Genomic DNA, 19,021 nt, shown 5'->3' with positions numbered 1-19,021 from the left:
AATAGACTGGACAAATTTATCAATACATGCAATTTACTTAGTGACAGCCAATATGGATTCAGAAGCAGATCAACTTCACACGCATTGATGGAATCAATAGAAGATATAACAAACTCCATTGACCAGAAACTGCACTCTATAGGGATATTATTGACCTCAAAAAGGCATTTGATACCATCAACCATGATAGGAAACAATACGTGAAGTTAGGCCCTGTGTTTTCCTCACCTCTTCCTTCATGCTGTCTGTCATGACACTGGCAACGGCGCTGATCCGGTGTTTTGTATCTTGTCCCAATAAACACCGTTGCTGTGGCGAGGTGAGTGCTCAGTAGCCTACGGGGTAATACTCTCCCACTAAATCATAGGTCCTCTTTGCGCGGCTCGCGAGACGATGGTTACTTGTGTGGTTTTGCGGTAAAAGTGGCTCTCCTCTTGACTTGACCAGCCAAACAAAAGAGACTGTGTGGCGCGCGCCTAATTAGTTGTGGCAGGTGAATTCTGTCCCGCCACTTGTCGCAAGTCACGTGACGTTTGACCACACAGAGGTCATAGAGTCAACGCTGTGCAGCCAATCCATTTAGAGGGATGATATGATTGGCTGCTGCTAATCTTCCACAACAACACAAATCACAAACCACACCGACATCAAAGGTGCACCTGTATAAACAAAATGCCGATCCCAGGCCTTGCAGACATGTTTTGTTTTTGTGTGTGTGTGTGTGGGGGGGGGGGGGGGGGGGGGGGGGGGGTTAAGGAGAAGTCAGTGAGTTGAGGTTGTGCACACGCGCGCGCACGCACACACACACACACACACACACACACACACACACACACACACACACACACACACACACACACACACACACACACACACGTGCGCAGATGCACAGTGCGCCTTTCAGTCCATTCCTTTGTCTGGGTGGATCCAGGTTTCAGATATGGCATTTCCCATTTTACACTGTGCCATTTTCACGTCTAGGTCTAAAAGCCGGCTCCTACCAGAGTCTTCACGTGAAGTGAAGAGGTTATCCGATGCAAATGAGTCAAACGTTGAGGTTGAGCCACTCCCCGATCTGCGTACTGCAGTCAGGGCTACTTGTAGTGAAGTGCAGATACAGAGCTCAGAAAGTCAACCACGAGATTTGTGTCAAATTGTCAATCAATTTGCCTATCAAGACAATCATGAGGTCAGAAAACGTAGTTAAAAACACACAGGCGCGCGCGCGCACGCACGCACACACACACACACACACACACACACACACACACACACACACACACACACGCACACACAGTTCATAATGCACACTGAATAGACCAGAACTGCGTCGCGTCTTCAAGCGTCCAGCTCCAAGGCCGCGCCCCTTTTTAGGGGAAACCCACCATAGTAAATGACGGTACAAGAAGCCGAAACCACTTCAAACAAACTATTTAAAACGGTTTAATTTGATAGAGATATGCCGAAGAGTTGCTGTGTTGTTATAGTTTCACTAACAATAAAAAAAAAAAAAAAAAAAAAATGGTCTGCGATAGGGTAGGCGTGACACCGTCAATGTGGACGATGCATGTAACCTGGTGGAAACTGGATACAGCGTTCATATAAGGCAAGTACCTCGTGTCGATGTATCTTGCGCATTCTATGGCCGGCCGAGTTGAAATATATTGTCATGTCATGGTGTCTGTTGTGACTGTCTGTCTACTGTAATAATAAGTTAGGCACACGCATCTCGTGCCATATCCGGTTCCGGTTTTCAACATAAAGGTTTGTGACCGTGACATCAAACATTACATCCCCCTTCACATAAAAGTGACTGCAGGGCAATGGCAACAATTATTCAAAGGCACATAGGTGATTTAGCTTAGGTCATATAGCAATAGAACAGTAGTGTAGAAGTCCCTTTTTTTTTCAGTGCAAACTTTCCTTAGTGCAAATAAACCTTTTCTTTCAGAACTTCTTACTTCAAGACAACTGTATCAAGTGCATAGAATCCTATCAAACTGTTGACTTTTCTTTCCCCCCTTTTTTTTCTTTCCAGTACTAACAGTAGCAAACTAGTGACCATGACCATGCAGGTAAGTACATAAATCACTCAGTAACCATTAACCATACATAGGTTGTAAACAGGTAGGTGAACAGGTAAGTGTTGTATTTCCATTTTTTTTTTTTTTTCTTTTTTTTCTTTTTTTTTTTTTTAATATTTCTCTCTTTTTTTTCTTTTTTCTTTGTTGCAGTCTCTTTTTTTTTTCTTCGTCGGGCAGCGTTCGGCGTACACCCTTATAAGTCAAGGACTTGCCTTGGCTTAATAGCACGACCATATCTTGTGCGGGGACAAGGCTCGGTGTGCTCTGGCTCGTACACTGGATCAGGGTGGGTTTGCTGTTCCCCTGGTTCTCTCTGTCCGGTGGTCAGATTGTCCTCGCTGATCTCAGGTTGCGGTGTTTTGGGTACGTGCGTGTCGTCTCGGGTGTTGAGAAGGTGTCGTCGGTTGCGCCTGAAGGTCCGTCCATCGCTGGTTTCGATGTGGTAGCTGCGCGGAGTCTCTGCAGGTTGGATGACTGTCGCTGGTTTCCACCTGCCATCTTCCTGCTGGAAGCGGATGGGTGCTCCGGCGTGCAGTGTTGACAGAGGTCTAGCAGCCTTGTTGTAGTGCTGCTTCTGGCGCCGCTGGCACGTCTCTCTCCTTGCTCGCACTGTATGTTGAGGGGTTATCTGAGGTCGCAGCTGCAGTGTTGTTGTAGGTAGTATTGAGCGCAATCTGCGGCTCATCAGGATCTGTGCTGGCGATTTGAGACCATCGACCGGCGTGTTCCTGTACTCCAGCAGGCTGAGGTATGGGTCTTTCTTGTCCTCTTTGGCCTTTGTGAGGATTCGCTTCGCGGTCTGTACGGTCTTCTCGGCCAGACCGTTGCTCTGTGGATAATGCGGGCTTGAGGTAACATGCTGGAAACCCCATGACTCTGCAAACTGTTTAAATTCACGAGAGTTGTAGCATGGCCCGTTATCGCTGACTACTTTTTTTGGTATGCCGTGTCTTGCAAACACTGCTTTCATTTTGTGGATGACAGCAGCTGTGGTGATGTTGCGCAGGTGCTCAATTTCAAAGTACCTGCTGAGGTAGTCACATATGACGATATAGTTCTCAGAGTTCCAAGAGAACAGATCTGTTGCTACAGACTGCCATGGGTTTTTGGGAATTGCCTGTGAGAGCATGGGCTCCTTTGTGTTGGCGTGACGATGTGTTTGGCATATGTCACAGTTCATCACTATCTCCTCGATCTGCTGACACATGCCTGGCCAAAACATTATGTCCCTGGCCCTATGTTTGCTCTTCTCCACACCGAAATGACCCGTGTGTATGCACTGTAGCATGTGCGGTCTGAGCTTGTGTGGAATGATTATCTTCTCACCTTTTAGAAGGATTCCATCAGCCTCTGTGATTTCATCACGGTGGTTCCAGTATTCACTGATGAGTGGGTGACATTGCTTTCTCATCTCCGGCCAGCCTGACCATATGACCTGCTTGAGTTTGGACAGCTGCTCGTCCTGTGCTGTAGCAGCCTTGATGTCATCCAGCCTGTCTGCACTCACTGGAGCTGTACTGATGACAGTGTGTACCTGCGTCTCCATAGCCTCAGCCAGTGAGTTGTCCTCATCACTCATTGATTTTCTTGACAGCGTATCGGCCACCGGGATCTCTTTTCCCGGTTTGTGGATGAGCGTGATGCTGTATCTCTGTAGCGCGAGCAGCATGCGCTGTAGACGTGGTGGTGCGACGGCTAGTGGCTTGCGGAGTATTGACTCTAGTGGCTTGTGGTCTGATTCCACAGTTACGCGTCGCCCATACAGGTATTCGTGGAATCTCTTACATCCGTATAGGACTGCATAAAGCTCCTTCTCGATTTGGGCATAATTCTGCTCCGTGCTGTTGAGCAGTTTTGACGCGTATGCAACTGGTCTGCCTTCCTGCATGATCGTTGCGCCCAAGCCATTCTTTGAAGCATCCACCTGTAGTGTCACCTCTTTTCCTGGATCGAAATAGGCCAACACTGGACCTGGTTCGGCTGTGATAGTCTCTTTCATCTGCTGAAATGCCATGTCGTGTGTGGCATCCCAGTTGAACTCTGTGTCTTGTCTTAGTAGATGTCTGAGTGGCGCGCTCACCTCAGCCAGGTTGGGTGCAAATCTGGCGAGGTAGTTCACCATACCAAGGATTGTCTCTAGCTCTGCCTCGTTTTCTGGCGGCTGCATGTCGTTGATGGCTTTCACCTTGAGGGGATCTGGTTTCAGGCCATTGGCTGTGAGCCTGTGTCCAAAGTAGCTCACCTCAGAGAGACCGATGCGGCATTTCTCTGGGTTTAGTCTCACCCCTCTCTCTCTGGTTCGGCTGAGCATGGCTCTGAGGTTGCGGTCATGCTCCTCCTTTGTCTTGCCGAACACGACAATATCATCGACTATGCCAGTTACGCCCCTGAGGCCCTCGTATGTCTCGTCTACCCTCCTTTGGAATTCATCCTGGGCGGACACGATGCCGAAAGGGAGCCGGAGAAAACGGTATCTGCCAAATGTGGTGTTGAATGTAGTGAGTAGCGATGACTCCTCACTCAGCTTGCTGAAGTATTTTGCCCCTGCTAATTTGGATGTCACATCCTCGAGTGTAGGTAGGGGGTAGTAGGGCCTGAGTATCGCCTTGTTTAAGGGCCGTGGGTCCAGGCATACTCTGAGCTTGCCTGTCTTTGGTTTCTCACACACTACTAGGGCGTTTACCCACTGGGTAGGCTCAGTCACCTTAACTATTATGTTATCTCTTTCCATGTTATCTAACTCTATCTTTAAATGGTCTCTCAGGGCAAATGGTACCCTGCGTGGTGGGCAAACCGCTGGTGGTATTTCAGGATCTATCCTGAAACTGCACTCTCACACCCTGGAATTCACCAATTCCTTTGAAAACATCTGAGTACTCACTCAGTATGTCAGCTGACTGGGTGCCACACTCTTCCTCGCTGACTGCGTATATCACTTTAATTAGCCCTAGGTTCTTACACCCTCTGTACCCTATGATGGGTGGGCCGTTGCAGTCTACAATATAGAACTTCTGGGTGGTTGACCTGTCTTTGTATCTGGCTACCAGGTTGCAGTAACCGATCACTTTCAATTGGTGCCCCCCATAGCCAAATAGCTTTCTCTTATCAGTCGTTAATGGTATACTGGGCACGAGCTCAGCAAAGTCTCTTGCCGGTATCACGCTTGTTTGTGCTCCAGTATCCAATTTAAATGTCAACTTTGTGTTTTGTGACCCCAGTACTATATCTGCATAAGCACTGTCTTCATCATCTTTCTCTGTTGTGACAATGTCCACAAACAGCTGTGAGCTTAAATCTCCCTCCTCTTCCTCAACAGTGTGTACCTCTCTGTACCCTGTTCTGTTTGGAGTATGGGATTTTGATTTACATGCTCTTGCAAAGTGATTGAATTTTCTGCATTTTAAGCACTGTTTCCCCTTTGCTGGGCATTCTGTTTGTCTGTTATGGTGTCCCCCACACGCACTGCAAACTTTGTTGTCATATGTCTTCTGGCTGTCATTTGGCCTGCTGCTAGCCTTCCTAGCCATGCTTGGTTTTCCGGACGTGCGATGTACAGCGTGCACTTCATGGCTGTCACTAGCCATAGCTTTTAGCTGCACTTGTGATAGCTCGTAGGAGCGGGCTATATCAATTGCCTTGTCTAGCGTTAGCCCCGGTCCCTGACTTAGCAACTTTTCCCGTACTCTAGGTGAGTTGGTTGCAAATACGATACGGTCTCTGACCATTTCCTCGCTATTTGCATAGTCACAGTCTTTAACGAGCAGTTTGAGCTCCGTCACGAAATGCTCAAATGACTCACCGCTCCCCTGCGTCTTCTCATGGAACTTGTACCTAGCGAATATAGGATTGGCTTTTGGCGTGAGGTATGCTGAAAATCCATCATAGTACGTTTTTAACAGCTTCGCATTGTCCGCAGTTATTGTCCACGTGTTGCGTATATCTCTTCCTTTGTCCCCGATCCATAGCAGGAGAAAACTGCATTTTTCTTCTTCGGACTTTGCCTTGAGCGGGCCGGTAAACATGAGTCCGACATGTTGTTGGAACCGCCGCCACGCATCAGGTAGGTTGGACGACTCCCAGTCCATCCGCGGGGTAGGAACACCAAAAGCTTCCATTTTCCTCTTCTTCTTTTTTTTTTCAATGTAACGTGAGTTCGTAGTCTAACTACTGGTCACTCTGACACCATGTTGTGACTGTCTGTCTACTGTAATAATAAGTTAGGCACACGCATCTCGTGCCATATCCGGTTCCGGTTTTCAACATAAAGGTTTGTGACCGTGACATCAAACATTACAGTGTCTTTGGGTCATTTATAAAGGAAATTAATTCTGTTATTTTTCTATAGATGTTTTGGGTACTGCTATTTTACATTGAAGTCAACGCGAGTGGCTTGTGTTATCCCCTAAAAAGGGGCGCGGCCTTCAAGTTTTGCAAATTACCCGGATGTGCTGGTCTGGTGTTTGCCATCTGCCAAATTTATAGTAGGCCTAGCCTACTTTAATAGTACTATATAGAATCAATCAAATAATGTAATAGTTTGGTAACAGCTAGGGGAAGGCACATCTTTTTGACACTATAACCTACCTAACTTCTATTTTATAGTTTTATTGTCTTATAATGTCTGTTTATAATATATATTTTCCCCTACCTGAGTGTGAGCAAATGTAGCATTACTCAAGGGGATCAATAAAGTTTTTCTGATTTGTCCAAACACAATAACAATTGTTGTGCTGTTCCACACACTAAAAATACCAAAGTAAGGTTGTCATCGAGCTACATTATGAGCGCATATTAAGCAATAGAAGGATTCTGATTCTGTTTAATAACGCTTTTTCGCTCGACAGGGTAGGTGGCCCTACCACGGAGGGCCGAGCTATCCAAAAATTAGAATTTAGAACCATGTTGTTAGCACTTCATACAGGGACGGACGGAGACATTCACCCAGCTACTCATAGACGGTGCAACTAACTGGTGCTTTGTTGTGTCTTTATTTTATTATTACGTTAAACATGCATTACTGTTTATAACATTGTAGCACCATATAGATGATCATGATATAGATTTGCTTTCAAAAAGGCTATTAAACTATCACGCGCAGTGCACGATGGGTAATGGGGGTGAATGACTCCTCCTCCTCCTGGCATTTCACTCCAAGGACCAAAAGCTGAACCTATAGTCCGGGAGCCAAAGGCTGTTTTTTTGATGAACCTTGTTTCGTCTGATAAAGTTTTTTTCTCTGCTGATTCTTGTAGTTTGGGGGTACCTATTCAAAATACAGGAGGGTGCCCGGTGAGCACCCTTGAGCATTTTTAGATATTAACCCCTTAAGTGCCAAAATCCCATACAAATAGGGATTTATGAGATTTCATGCAAAATACTCAAATCAAATGCATCAAATTTGCTTTCTCCAATGTTTATTCATAAAGGAGCAAGGATGTCATGTATAATGTAGCCTATTTGATTCCCCCGCCATGTGCCCCCCCACCCCCAATAAAAACATGAAATTAGCAGAGGACTTTTAATCTGATAAATCACTCCTAGGTGTTGGAAGCGGTGCAGGTTTGCGCAAGTCAGACCCTTCTCCCCCACTCCCCTCTCTCTGGCACTGTGTGTGTGCGTGCGTGTGCGCACGTGTGTGTGCATGCATGTGCGCGTGTGTGCATGTTTCACCGGCTTTGAGCCGTGGCACTTTCTGTCTCCACTCTCAATTCCTTGTACAGCCGGGGGAAGGGGTCTAGGTGCACTGTTCAAATGCTGTGCACACATCTTGGCAGGGGAGTTTCTAGGGAGTGGCCAGGGGTGGCACTGGCCACTCCTTAAATCTAATTGGCCACCCCAAAATCCTGAGGGTGCTGGCATCTGTGGCCAACAATACTGTCTTTCAGAGGCTGTAGCAGGCTAATTTTTAAGCTAAGCTAGAGTGATGTTAGGCAAAATTTTGGTGAGGGAAAACCTTTCGACATCCTTCCTAAATGCCGCAATCAGTGCCACCCTTGCTTGAGTCTGTGCCCCACCTGGGCCACCCCACTCAAAATGGCTGGGACACTGCATCTCGGCTCACGCACATCTCGCCTCAAACAGACACACATGTCACTTATAGATGTGGCTGTGCTGCTTAAAGCGTCTTGGGGGCATGCACGCATTGATGAGTTTTGTTGGGGCTTTATGTTCACTGATGGCTGATAGTGGGCTCTCTGGAGTTCCGGTAAGACATTTCCAGAAAGCAAATGACCTGATGAGAGCCTTCAGAGGATCAGATTGTGAGTCAGACCAGAACAGACAAACTTTGGGTTTAGGTCTTGGTGAAACCAATGATGCTGATGCTGATGTCATACATCTGGGCTGAATGTGAGGGTGACTTGCTTCTTCATCTGATCACATTCCTTGTAGGAAGATGCTTACCTACTACTTTGCAGCTGGCCATGTCAACCATGTCTGGTATGGCCTCTACTATCTTTGTTCGGAGAAGCTTCCTCCACAAAATAATTTTCTCCAGGGGCAGCATGTGATGTGACACATTAGTGGAATATGGAATGGCCTGTGGATCAACCAGTTCATAACCACTTTCATGAGGTACGGCCACAGTGATGGAGGGATCATTGGAATAACCATGAAGCCAGAGGCACTGAAGATCTGGGCCCTGAGCCACCACATACTGTATGCTGCAGGATTGAGTCACACATGAAGGAGATGGAAGAGGATGAGACAGATACAAAGGTTCATCTCTATCACAAGGAGGGGGTTAAAGCCATGAGTTAAGCAGATGCCAAAGTCATGGACAGGGCTGGACTTTGTCAGAAATTGGAAACCTGCCTCCATCCATTGGATCCCAACGAACATCCAGGGGAAAGCATCGTGAACATCAAGATCACCCCACCAGTGACAGTGCTGTAAAGATGGGGGGGGGGGCAATGTTAGAAGATTTTGAGAAGACCTGGCCAGAGGGATTTTACAACACCATCTCAAACAAAGTAACGACAATGACAACAACCAAATCAATCCAAGTTGACAACTCCACAATTTATGACCTAAATACCATCGATTCAAGCTTCGGCAGCTACTCTGATTACAGTACTGTATCAAGTCCATCACCTGAGATGTCACAGAGACAGGGCTCATCTAGAAACACCATCTCTTAGCTCTTATGTGAGGAACTGACCCAGGAAGGATCAGCTTTTCCATCTGCAGAGCACAAGGAAACAAGTTGGTGGTGACAGGGGAGGAGCCATGTGACAGGGGAGGTGACAGGGGAGGAGCCATGTGACAGGGGAGGTGACAGGGGAGGAGCCATGCCCCATTGAGATCAGGTTGGAATAAAGAAGGAGCCAATAGATCTAGAAAATCAGCAGGAAGAAACTGACACCATCATTGTCCAAAAGGTCCTGAGGTGTGCTGGAGAAGCCCATGAAATATCGGTGGTTTCTGATGGCATAGATGTGTTCATCCTACTCCTTCACCATTACCATCATACGATTGGATGTGCACCACACATCATGGAATCGCCCCACAAGGAAAGGGCAATAGTGGACATCAAGTCAACACTGGCCAAGCCTTCACAAATTGTGAAGAACCTTTTACCAGCCCATGCCATATTGGGATGTGACACTGTAGCGTCTTACTATGGGTTGGGAAAAGGCTCTGTCATCAAAGTCCTCAAAACTGTACAAACTATCTGCCATTAGCAAAGTGGTTGCACCGTTCCAACAGGTCCCCGACCAAGCCACTGCCTTCATCTCAGCCTGTTCTGGTATAAAGGAGAGCACAGACATGTCACACACAAGGCTACTTGTCTGGGAGGAAAAGAATGGGAAAGGACACGTCTGCTCCAAACTTAGCTGCTCTACCCCCAGTGAATGAAGCATTCATTGAGAATGTTAAGAGGGCCCACTTTCAAGCAATATATTGAAATATCAATGTAAATCTGCCACTAGCATTGAACACTGAGGAATTTTGATGGAAAAAAAGACACATGCAACAGGTCACTGAGCCCAACCACTCTACCGGAAGATTGCAAACTTGTCCCAGACTACATTTTGGAGATGATCAGGTGTGGCTGCAAAACCCTTTTAACTCCAATAAGTGCAACTGTGGAGTGCCTGGTTTGCCATGCACAATGTTCTGTGCATGTTTCAGGGTAGGATGCACAATACCCAAATAGGCTTAACTACACCATCAGACCATCAGCAGCCAAATCTGCCCTTCACACCTCCCAGTGTGTATCATCTACTCTGAATCTCTACATGCCAATGAGCAAAGTCTCAATGGATGGTCTCATCGAGCACGACCCCTATAGTCATAAACAGTTGGTTTTGCTGGCACGGCCTTAAAGGGTTAATATTATGTAATGTGGAATGAAATACATTGTACATGACCTCCTTTATGAATAGACATTGGAGAAAACAAATTGGATGCATTTGATTTGAGTATTTTGCATGAAATCCCATAAATCCCTATTTTTCTGGAATTTTGGCAATTAAGGGGTTAATATCTGAAAATGCTCAAGGGTACTCACCGGGCACCCTCCTGTATTTTGAATAGGTACCCCCAAACTACAAGAATCAGCAGAGAAAAAAACTTTATCCGACGAAGCGAGGTTCAACCCCATGGCTCCCGGACTACTACCTTTTCTTTAGCCCTGACCAAGCTCATTAGCTCTTTTCTTGGTCATAAGACATTTTATCAATTTCTACTCTACAATAGGGATTTTATTATTATTATGCTATTAGATAGGCTACAGGCTTCATGAATGACATTCAGAGAGCCTAGCATTGATCTGCTAACCTGACGCTGCCAGATGGATGTAGGTTGGTTCACATCTGTTTCACAACCGAATTTGTGGAACAATGCCGCCCCCATCTGGCGGAGTCAGGTTATTGATCTGCAGCTACTCATAAATATATGTGAGACTGATTGAGTATGATGGATAGAAGTCCTGCTTGAGTTTTAAGGTCTCTCGTGCTGAGGAGGTGTTTCTTCAGTCTCTTCTCGAAGGCATGAACACTGCTTGATGTAATGTCTCCAACAACCGCCGGGGGGAGGCTGTTGCATGTTGCAATGGCAGCTCCTGTCCAGGCATTTGATGTTTGCCCTGGGCAGTGACAGCCAGGGCATGGTTGGGTGGGAGCCCTGCTCTCAGACCTGCTTGTGACTAGTGAGCAGGGTCTGTCTGAGAGCAGGTCACTGGGGGCTGGGTTTACCCAGGCTAAGCTTACCCTGCTAGCCGGGCGCTTCTCGCTCATACTGAGCATTAGCGGCCGGGGACCCACGACGCATTTCCAATCAAACCGCCGCGCCGCTCTCGCGTCTAGGTCTTAAAACCAACCCTTACCTGAGCCAGAAACTTGGAGTGAAGACGCTATCCGACGCCTAACATCATCTTCTTCTAAATAAATATAGTTGCCGCTTTCAAATTGTTGCATAAAATCCAATTTTCTGTCTTTGAAAAACCAAAAATCATTCATCTGGAAATACGACTCACTGTTTACTCACTAATGCCCCCACACCTCCGGAATGGTATTGCAACTTGCTTCGCCCAAACGCAGAAATGTAGTTGCAATACCATTCCGGAAGTGTGGAGGGCATTAGTGAGTAAACAGTGAGTCGTATTTCCGGGTTGCTCCAGATGAATGAAAAGTGGATTTTATACAACAATTTGGAAGCGGCAAATATATTTATTTAGAAGAAGAGGATTTAATTTGTTTAATTTGCTCTTCTGTATGTTATTGGACATTTAAAGCTGATACACACTTGTCTTGAGGTAATTCCACCAAGCTCAGTTAAAAATATGTCAATTTAATGTGTCATGATTATTGGAAAACATACTTTATCGATAGAACTCAACATAGCCTAAGATCTTGCACGAATAGGTCTTCTGGTAAATTTGGCATATATCCACCAAACAAAACTTGACACAATCAAATAACCATTTCACAGCAATAGGCTACAGCAATACTACAGTAGCCTACTGTCCAGCCCACCATGGTGAGAAAGAAGCCATTCTTAAAGTTTGAATTATATCGAAATATATGTGGCATGGTGTAGCCTATGTAATGTATCCTGAATTGTTACAGATATCACCATTTCATTTCAACAAAATATAAAGCATTCGTTAATTTGAAGGAGGCTCATGGTCAGTTGGTTCTCCATCTTCATGTCTTCATGCACCTCCTCTCGTCCTCTGGTCCAGCTGACCCAGATATAGCGGCTCCTTGGTTACACTTTGCTCTTGTGGCAGTGTTTAAGAGCATCTTTTAATGCTCCCAGTACCATGTCAACATTGGCCATGCTGCTGTTACAGCCCATAAGTCCCACACGCAGCACCTGAGAAGAACAAAAACATCTGGGTTTTCGATGGGATTTGGGAGGTCAGCATAGTCTTCACAGGTAATTACAAAAGAATTGATAACATAAGCATACTGTAAAGAGCCATCTCTTCCTCTTACCAAGCCAACTGATGGCCCAAGCCCTCCAGAGATCTCTAAATTGTGTGTTTTCATGATGTAGGCTGTGATTTCTTTCCAGTCATATCCAGGAGGAGCAACAATAGTCGTGACTGTGGGCAACCTTGCATTCTGTAACAACCATCAAAGTGAGAAATAACAAAGTAAAACTTAGTTAATACTAACATCATTACCATTTTCCCCTTTATTATAGTTGTATATTATGATTATTGTTATAAAAATAACTTGCAGGTACATTTGGACAGATGGGTGTGCTGTCCTGTGAATGCTTGAAACTCACTTTTTCTTTGACAAAAAGTTTGAGCCCCATGCTCTCTAGGCCAGTATGGAAGTACCGTGCCACTTTTCCATGCCTTTCCCATGAATTTTCCAGACCCTTACAGGAAGGACAAAATCATTTAAACACAGAGACACTGTCAAGCCTTATACAACAGTTGCTTATTCATCCATTTCACATTGTGTGTCCTGTAATTTGCACCTGAGATATTATACCTACAACAATATTGAAATTGCATAGATGTAAAGAAAGATGTAAATAGCAGCAATTTCAACATTTTTGAAATGTGCAAATGCTTTCTCACAGATATCTAAAATACAGCACAGTTAAAAATTGTAATACCAAAAATAATTAACTGATAGTCAACCACGAGCACATTATTACCAGATTATTCATAATACACAACTTGGCTACACTTGTTCTGTGGGGACAGTTACAGTACTTCCAGACCAAAGCCAAAGAGCAGTGGTTGATTTTTACCAGCTTGTCCATGATTCCCAAGCAGCAGAAAGTGACCAGCCTCAACGACTGGCGCCCAATAGCCCTCACACCAATAGCCAGCAAGTGCTTTGAAAAGCTGGTCATATCAAAGATCCGCCCCACACTCCCCCCGGACCACGACCCGCTACAATTCGCATACCGCCCCAACAGGAGCACAGCGGATGCAGTAGCACACGTGCTCCACACCGCCCTGTCCCACTAGCCTGGGTAAACCCATCCCCCACGTGACCTGCTCTCAGACCTGCTCTTAGTCACTAGTGACTGGGAACTGAGAGAGCAGGTCACGTGGGGGCTGGGTTTACCTAGGCTACTGTCCCACCTGGAGGGGAAGGACACCTACGTAAGAATGCTGTTCGTGGACTACAGCTCAGCATTCAACACCATAGTACCCTCCAGGCTGGTATGCAAGCTCAAGGACCTGGGACTTAACACAGGTACAACCATCCCAACCATCACGGAGAAGCTGGTAAAAAGCTTTGGCAAGGTGTTTGACAGCTCCTTGAGGGACGCAGCATCCATCCAAGCTACATGCAAAGAGCTGGATGTCTGGCTGAAATCCATTGACCGTTGTGGACTACCAGGGAAATTTAAAGCATGGCTCTACCAGCATGGCATTCTTCCCAGAATCTTGTGGCCGCTCCTGGTGTATGAAGTGCCGATATCAACAGTGGAGACATTGGACAAGAAGGTCAGCAGTCACCTCAGAAGATGGCTAGGGCTACCTAGGAGCCTCAACAGCACAGCACTTTATGGGCACAGCAAGAAGCTGCAACTACCCATGAGATCCTTGGAAGAGGAATTCAAGGTGACGAGGGCCAGGGAAGTGTTGCTGTACCATGATGCAAGACATCCAAAGGTGGCCAAAGCTGGAATTCAGGTGAGGACTGGGAGGAAGTGGAGAGCAGAGGAAGCTGTTCTGTAGGCAGAGTCGTGGGTCCGTCACAAAAGGCTGGTGGGAGCGGTGACGCGAGGCAGAGCTGGACTGGGATCTTTTCCAACCCCCCACATTGACATCACTGAAGGGAAGGAAAAGCGACGCCTAGTCCAGGAGGAGGTGAGAACAGCAGTGGAGGAGGAAAGGACCTGCAGAACAGTGGCGATGAGCCAACATGGAGCATGGACCAGATGAGACACTGGCATGAAGCGGAAAGTGACCTGGGCTGAGCTGTGGAAGGCTGAGCCCTACTGGATCAGGTTCCTCATCCAGGCGGTCTATGATGTGCTTACCAGCCCATCAAACCTCCACATATAGGGCAAGGCAGATTCACCGGGCCGGTCCACTTTGCTCAAAGCGTGGAACCCTCAAGCACATCCTAAGCTGCTGCACCAAGGCACTGGGAGAGGGCCGGTACAGATGGAGGCATGACCAGGTCTTGAAGACCATCGCAGAATCCATCAGCGCTGGACTCGAGTGTGCCAAGAAGACCTGCCCCTCAAAACAAGCCATCACCTTTATCAGAGCTGGGGAGCAGCCAAGACCTTCTGCGAGAACATCAACAGGAACACTGGCTTCTGCAGGGGACTGGCAGCTGATGGTGGACCTTGAGAAGCAACTCAAGTTCCCACAGCACATTGTGACCACCACCTTAAGACCTGACGTGATTCTGGTGTCAGATTCATCAAAGCAAGTCGTGCTCCTGGAGTTGACAGTACCATGGGAGGACCGCCTGGAAGAAGCATTAGAGAGGAAGCTCACAATGACAGTCTGGTCAGAGAGTGTCGGCAAGGGGGCTGGAGAGCAAGATGCTTGCCAGTAGAGTTTGGGTGCAGGGGGTTTGCAGCCCAATCTCTATACAGAGCCTTTAGCTCGTTGGGCATTGAGGGAGAGAGGAGACAAGCCATCCACAGTACAACCGACGCGGCAGAGAGAACCTCAAGGTGGCTGTGGCTCAAGAGAGGAGAGCCATGGGGGCAGAGTAGCTAGTTTGCCATCTGGACACAAGCTTGGATCTGATCAGCCTAAGCTGGGTCACCTGGAAGAGGGTGTATGATGTTGAAAGACCCGAAAACACCCAATGATTCCAGGAACATCACTGAAGATGTGTCCAGAAGTATCAGCAGATATATTTGCACAGTTGCCAACGTGAAACTGAGAAAATGGCACCAAGAGTTTAGCCTGGTAAACCATCCGGTCACGTGAACTCACATTCTGTTTCATTCTGCAAGACCACGAAACAAAACGCAATGTGAGTTCATGGATCTGGATGGTTTTAACCAGGCTACCAAGAGTTGAGCACCTGGCCTGAAGAAATATTGCAGGTACAGAGGTGGAATGTATATCATCATGTGATTGCATTTAATGATGTATTTTTTGAATGATAGGCTATATGAATTCTAGGGCTGCACAATTAATCTAATCACAATCAAAATCGCAATATGGCCCAGTGCAATATCCAAATTGCAGGAGCTGCAAATATTTGATAAAGTTAAAATGTGTCACTCACAACCCCATTAAATGAAGCAATGTGGAGCTACAGAAATGTCCCGGCCTCCAAATCATATTCTCTAGATGTAAGGGAACATACTTGTTTGGTGCAGACGCCAGTAAAAATCACATCACATTTTTATTTTATTTTTGGTGTGAAAATGAAATACAAAAATGTCCATTCTCACTAAAATCGTATTGCATATCGCAATCGCAATATCTGTCAGTGCAATTTCAATGTTTTTTTGTTTGTTTTTTTGCATATCGTGCAGCTCTAATAAATTCCAAAACCTTTTACCTTTAAAACACACATAAAGTAGTTATTGCTGTTTGCCTTTGTAGGACAAATAGCCTGAAGGTTAGAGAAGTGAGCTTGTGTCTGGAAAAATGCAGTTTCAAACTGGACAAGCAGGAAAACTGTGTGAGTGACAGAGGTGAAGAGAGACGTTTAGTTCTCTCCCCCCATCATGCAATGTCAAAATATTAAGTTCTAACACATTGCCCACCTCTTCAGCAAGGATACACAGACCCTCCCTCAGACAGTAAAAAGCAGAAATGGGTCCTGTGTGGTGATATCTACAAAAAGGAATAACAGCTCATCTCAAATACAGTATTGTCAGGTAAATCAACACAATTTTGCAAGTATGGGTAAAGATGAGACCATTGTTTGAAATATGATCTGTTCATGGGCTACTGTCTGCAGAATAACAAATGGCTGTCTTACAGTCTTGATGGCTTGCCATCACATCCCCAGTAGTTTGCCAGCCAACTCAGATCCAGGAAGAATGACACAGGCTTCGTCTTCCGGTTGAATACTTTCTGGCTATAGATACAAATTCATGTTTAAATCCAGAAGCTACCATATATTTTAAATTGTTACTTACAGGCATGCAGAGTAAATACATTTCTCACCAAGCTCTCTCACTGAAGGAAATGGGTGCCGTACCAGGAGGTGCGTTCAGAACCTTTTGGGAGCCGGTGTATAAGATGTCTATCCCTGCAAACCAAAAGATCCAAAATCCTAATTTTCACCTAAATTAATAATATACCATAAAACAGACATATTGACCTGATGGAATACTAAACCTTGCTTGTCCATGTACAGAGGGGCCCCTCCCAGTGAAGCCACAGCGTCCACGAGGAACAAGCAATTATACCTAATGAGAAAAGTCATAGCACAAAATCATAACAGCTGTTATCTCTGTTATTTGTTACAGTTGTGATAATGATGGAGGCAGGAGCACAGCGTCTTACTTATGGCACAGGTCTCCGATACCATCTAAAGGATGCAGGACTCCTGTAGAAGATTCTCCATGTGTAAGGAAGAACAGGACTGGCCTGTGTTTTGACAAGGCCTACGGTGAAATAACACGAACACTCAAACACTAGCTGTGAGCATGTCTACATTCAAATAACACAAGACCAAAAGGATGGATTGTTATGAAATATTACCTGCTCAATTTCGTCATTAGTGAAGCAGCCCCCAGGAGGTGCAACAATGGTATTTACTCTGGCACCTGTTGGATGTACAAAAACAGGTGTTCACAGTAACGGCTATTAAGCAGTATGGTAGTGTTGTCAATGATATTCTGTTTCTGAATCAGCTCAAAGGGATTTGTATTCCATTATGCAAGCATAGCAAACGCTAGCCTGGGTAAACCCAGCCCCCACGTGACCTGCTCTCAGACGGGTCTGTCTGAGAGCAGGTCACTGGGGGCTGAGTTTACCCAGGCTAAGCAAACGCTTTGTCAAAAGCACCTATCCTCTCGGCCATCTCCGCTGCTCGCTCGCCCCATATGCCGTTGACCGCAGTCAGGACACTCTCTCCTGGCTCCACTGCGTTGAAGATGGCACACTCCATGGCAGTGTGGCCAGTGCCACTCACAGCTAAGGTCATGTTGTTGTGAGTCTGGAAAATGTACTGGATTCCACTCTTGATGTCATTCATGATCTGTAATGTAAAGTGAGCAAATGTTGGGTTAGCTAGGCTAAGTAGGCCTATCTTGTGTTGACCAGACATGCTGATCACCCAAAATTTTGTTTCCAGCTAGGTGCAAGGCATTTTATCCAGTGCCTAGTAAGTAGGCTATTTCTATGCGAATACAAATTAGGATACTTTTTTATGGTTTAAACCAGTGGTTCTCAAAGTGGGTATAGGGACCCCCAGGGGTCCTTAATGCGGTCCCCAGCAAAAATGTGAATAATTTATTTTCACTAGGCCACATCCATCCATAACACAATGACCGAATGTAGGCTAGCCTATATGACTATTATTTGGCCATGTCACAAATTCTGTAATAAAACATCTAAAGGCAAAAAATCGTATGGGGGACCCTGCTGGGACAAAAACTTATCAAATGACTGGTCTAATTTGTGTCAGATAAGGGTCCTTGACGTGAAAAAGCTTGAGAACAGCTGGTTTAAACCAATGTACTTCTTTGATCGGTAAAGAATTATGGGTCAAAGTCTGTGCTAAAACTTAAAGTCAACTTTCATTTGCCGTTTTACTGCGATGTGTTGTAGCAATCGCTCAATGATTATTAATTGAGCTAAATCCACCAATTTACCTGAAATATTTCTGGATGCATGTGTCCAATGACGGGATTTGCTCCGGCCTTTAAGATGCGGGGAGGTACATTGGAAGGTCCTGGTCCAAACATATGGCGATGAGGAACCACGAATGGTCTCTGCAGGCATTTCGGTGGCGGCACAGAGGCGGACGACATACTTTAGTGCAGGACGATAGACCCAAGTGAAATCGCAACACGTTTTGGAAGCAGGTAAAGTACTGTAGGCAGCGCACTGTTCAGTTGAGCACACCCCTCTGTCTGACCAGTGAGCTTCTCATGACTGCGTCTTGTCAAAACATTGCTTTCCTCCCCCGTCAATGCTGTCACGCACGCTTGTCAAGCAGCATGAGCGTCATAGCACACATTCAAATGTTAATTATTGACCACCGACTCCTGACTGGCCACACAGAGCTACATATTAGGGCTACTTCTATTGTTTATTTTAAGCATAGCCTATATTATTAGGGCTACTTCTATTGTTTATTTTAAGCATAGCCTATATTTCATTAAACTGTGTTCAGCTGCAGCAGGTTGAATGCAAATTGGGAAAGTAAGTATTTTCAGCAAAAGTCAAAGGCTACACTAAATAGCCTACTTGTTACATTATGTAGGCTACCGTTAATTGTCATGGTGTTGTCATAATCAAGGGTAAGGAAACAAATCGCTGCTGGAGTTTATTTTCATTGTAGCAAAATATAGCCTAC

General features: G+C 45.8%; 1 protein-coding gene across 1 annotated transcript; it reads right to left on the bottom strand.

Moving 5' to 3' along the window:
* Positions 1-12,296: 12,296 nt before the first annotated feature.
* Positions 12,297-18,473, bottom strand: agxta (alanine--glyoxylate and serine--pyruvate aminotransferase a; the record flags this gene model as incomplete). Its single annotated transcript, XM_083648392.1, has 11 exons — positions 12,297-12,404; positions 12,527-12,655; positions 12,825-12,920; positions 16,254-16,323; positions 16,472-16,570; positions 16,660-16,744; positions 16,834-16,904; positions 17,002-17,102; positions 17,200-17,264; positions 17,506-17,698; positions 18,315-18,473. 11 exons carry the CDS (start codon positions 18,471-18,473, stop codon positions 12,297-12,299), a joined length of 1,176 nt encoding a protein of 391 aa, XP_083504518.1.
* Between the last annotated feature and the right edge of the window lie 548 nt (positions 18,474-19,021).

The sequence above is a fragment of the Poromitra crassiceps genome, assembly GCF_964638095.1.
Source record: "Poromitra crassiceps genome assembly, chromosome: 12".
Lineage (NCBI taxonomy): Eukaryota > Metazoa > Chordata > Actinopteri > Beryciformes > Melamphaidae > Poromitra > Poromitra crassiceps.
This window is presented reverse-complemented; position numbering and strand designations above follow the sequence as displayed.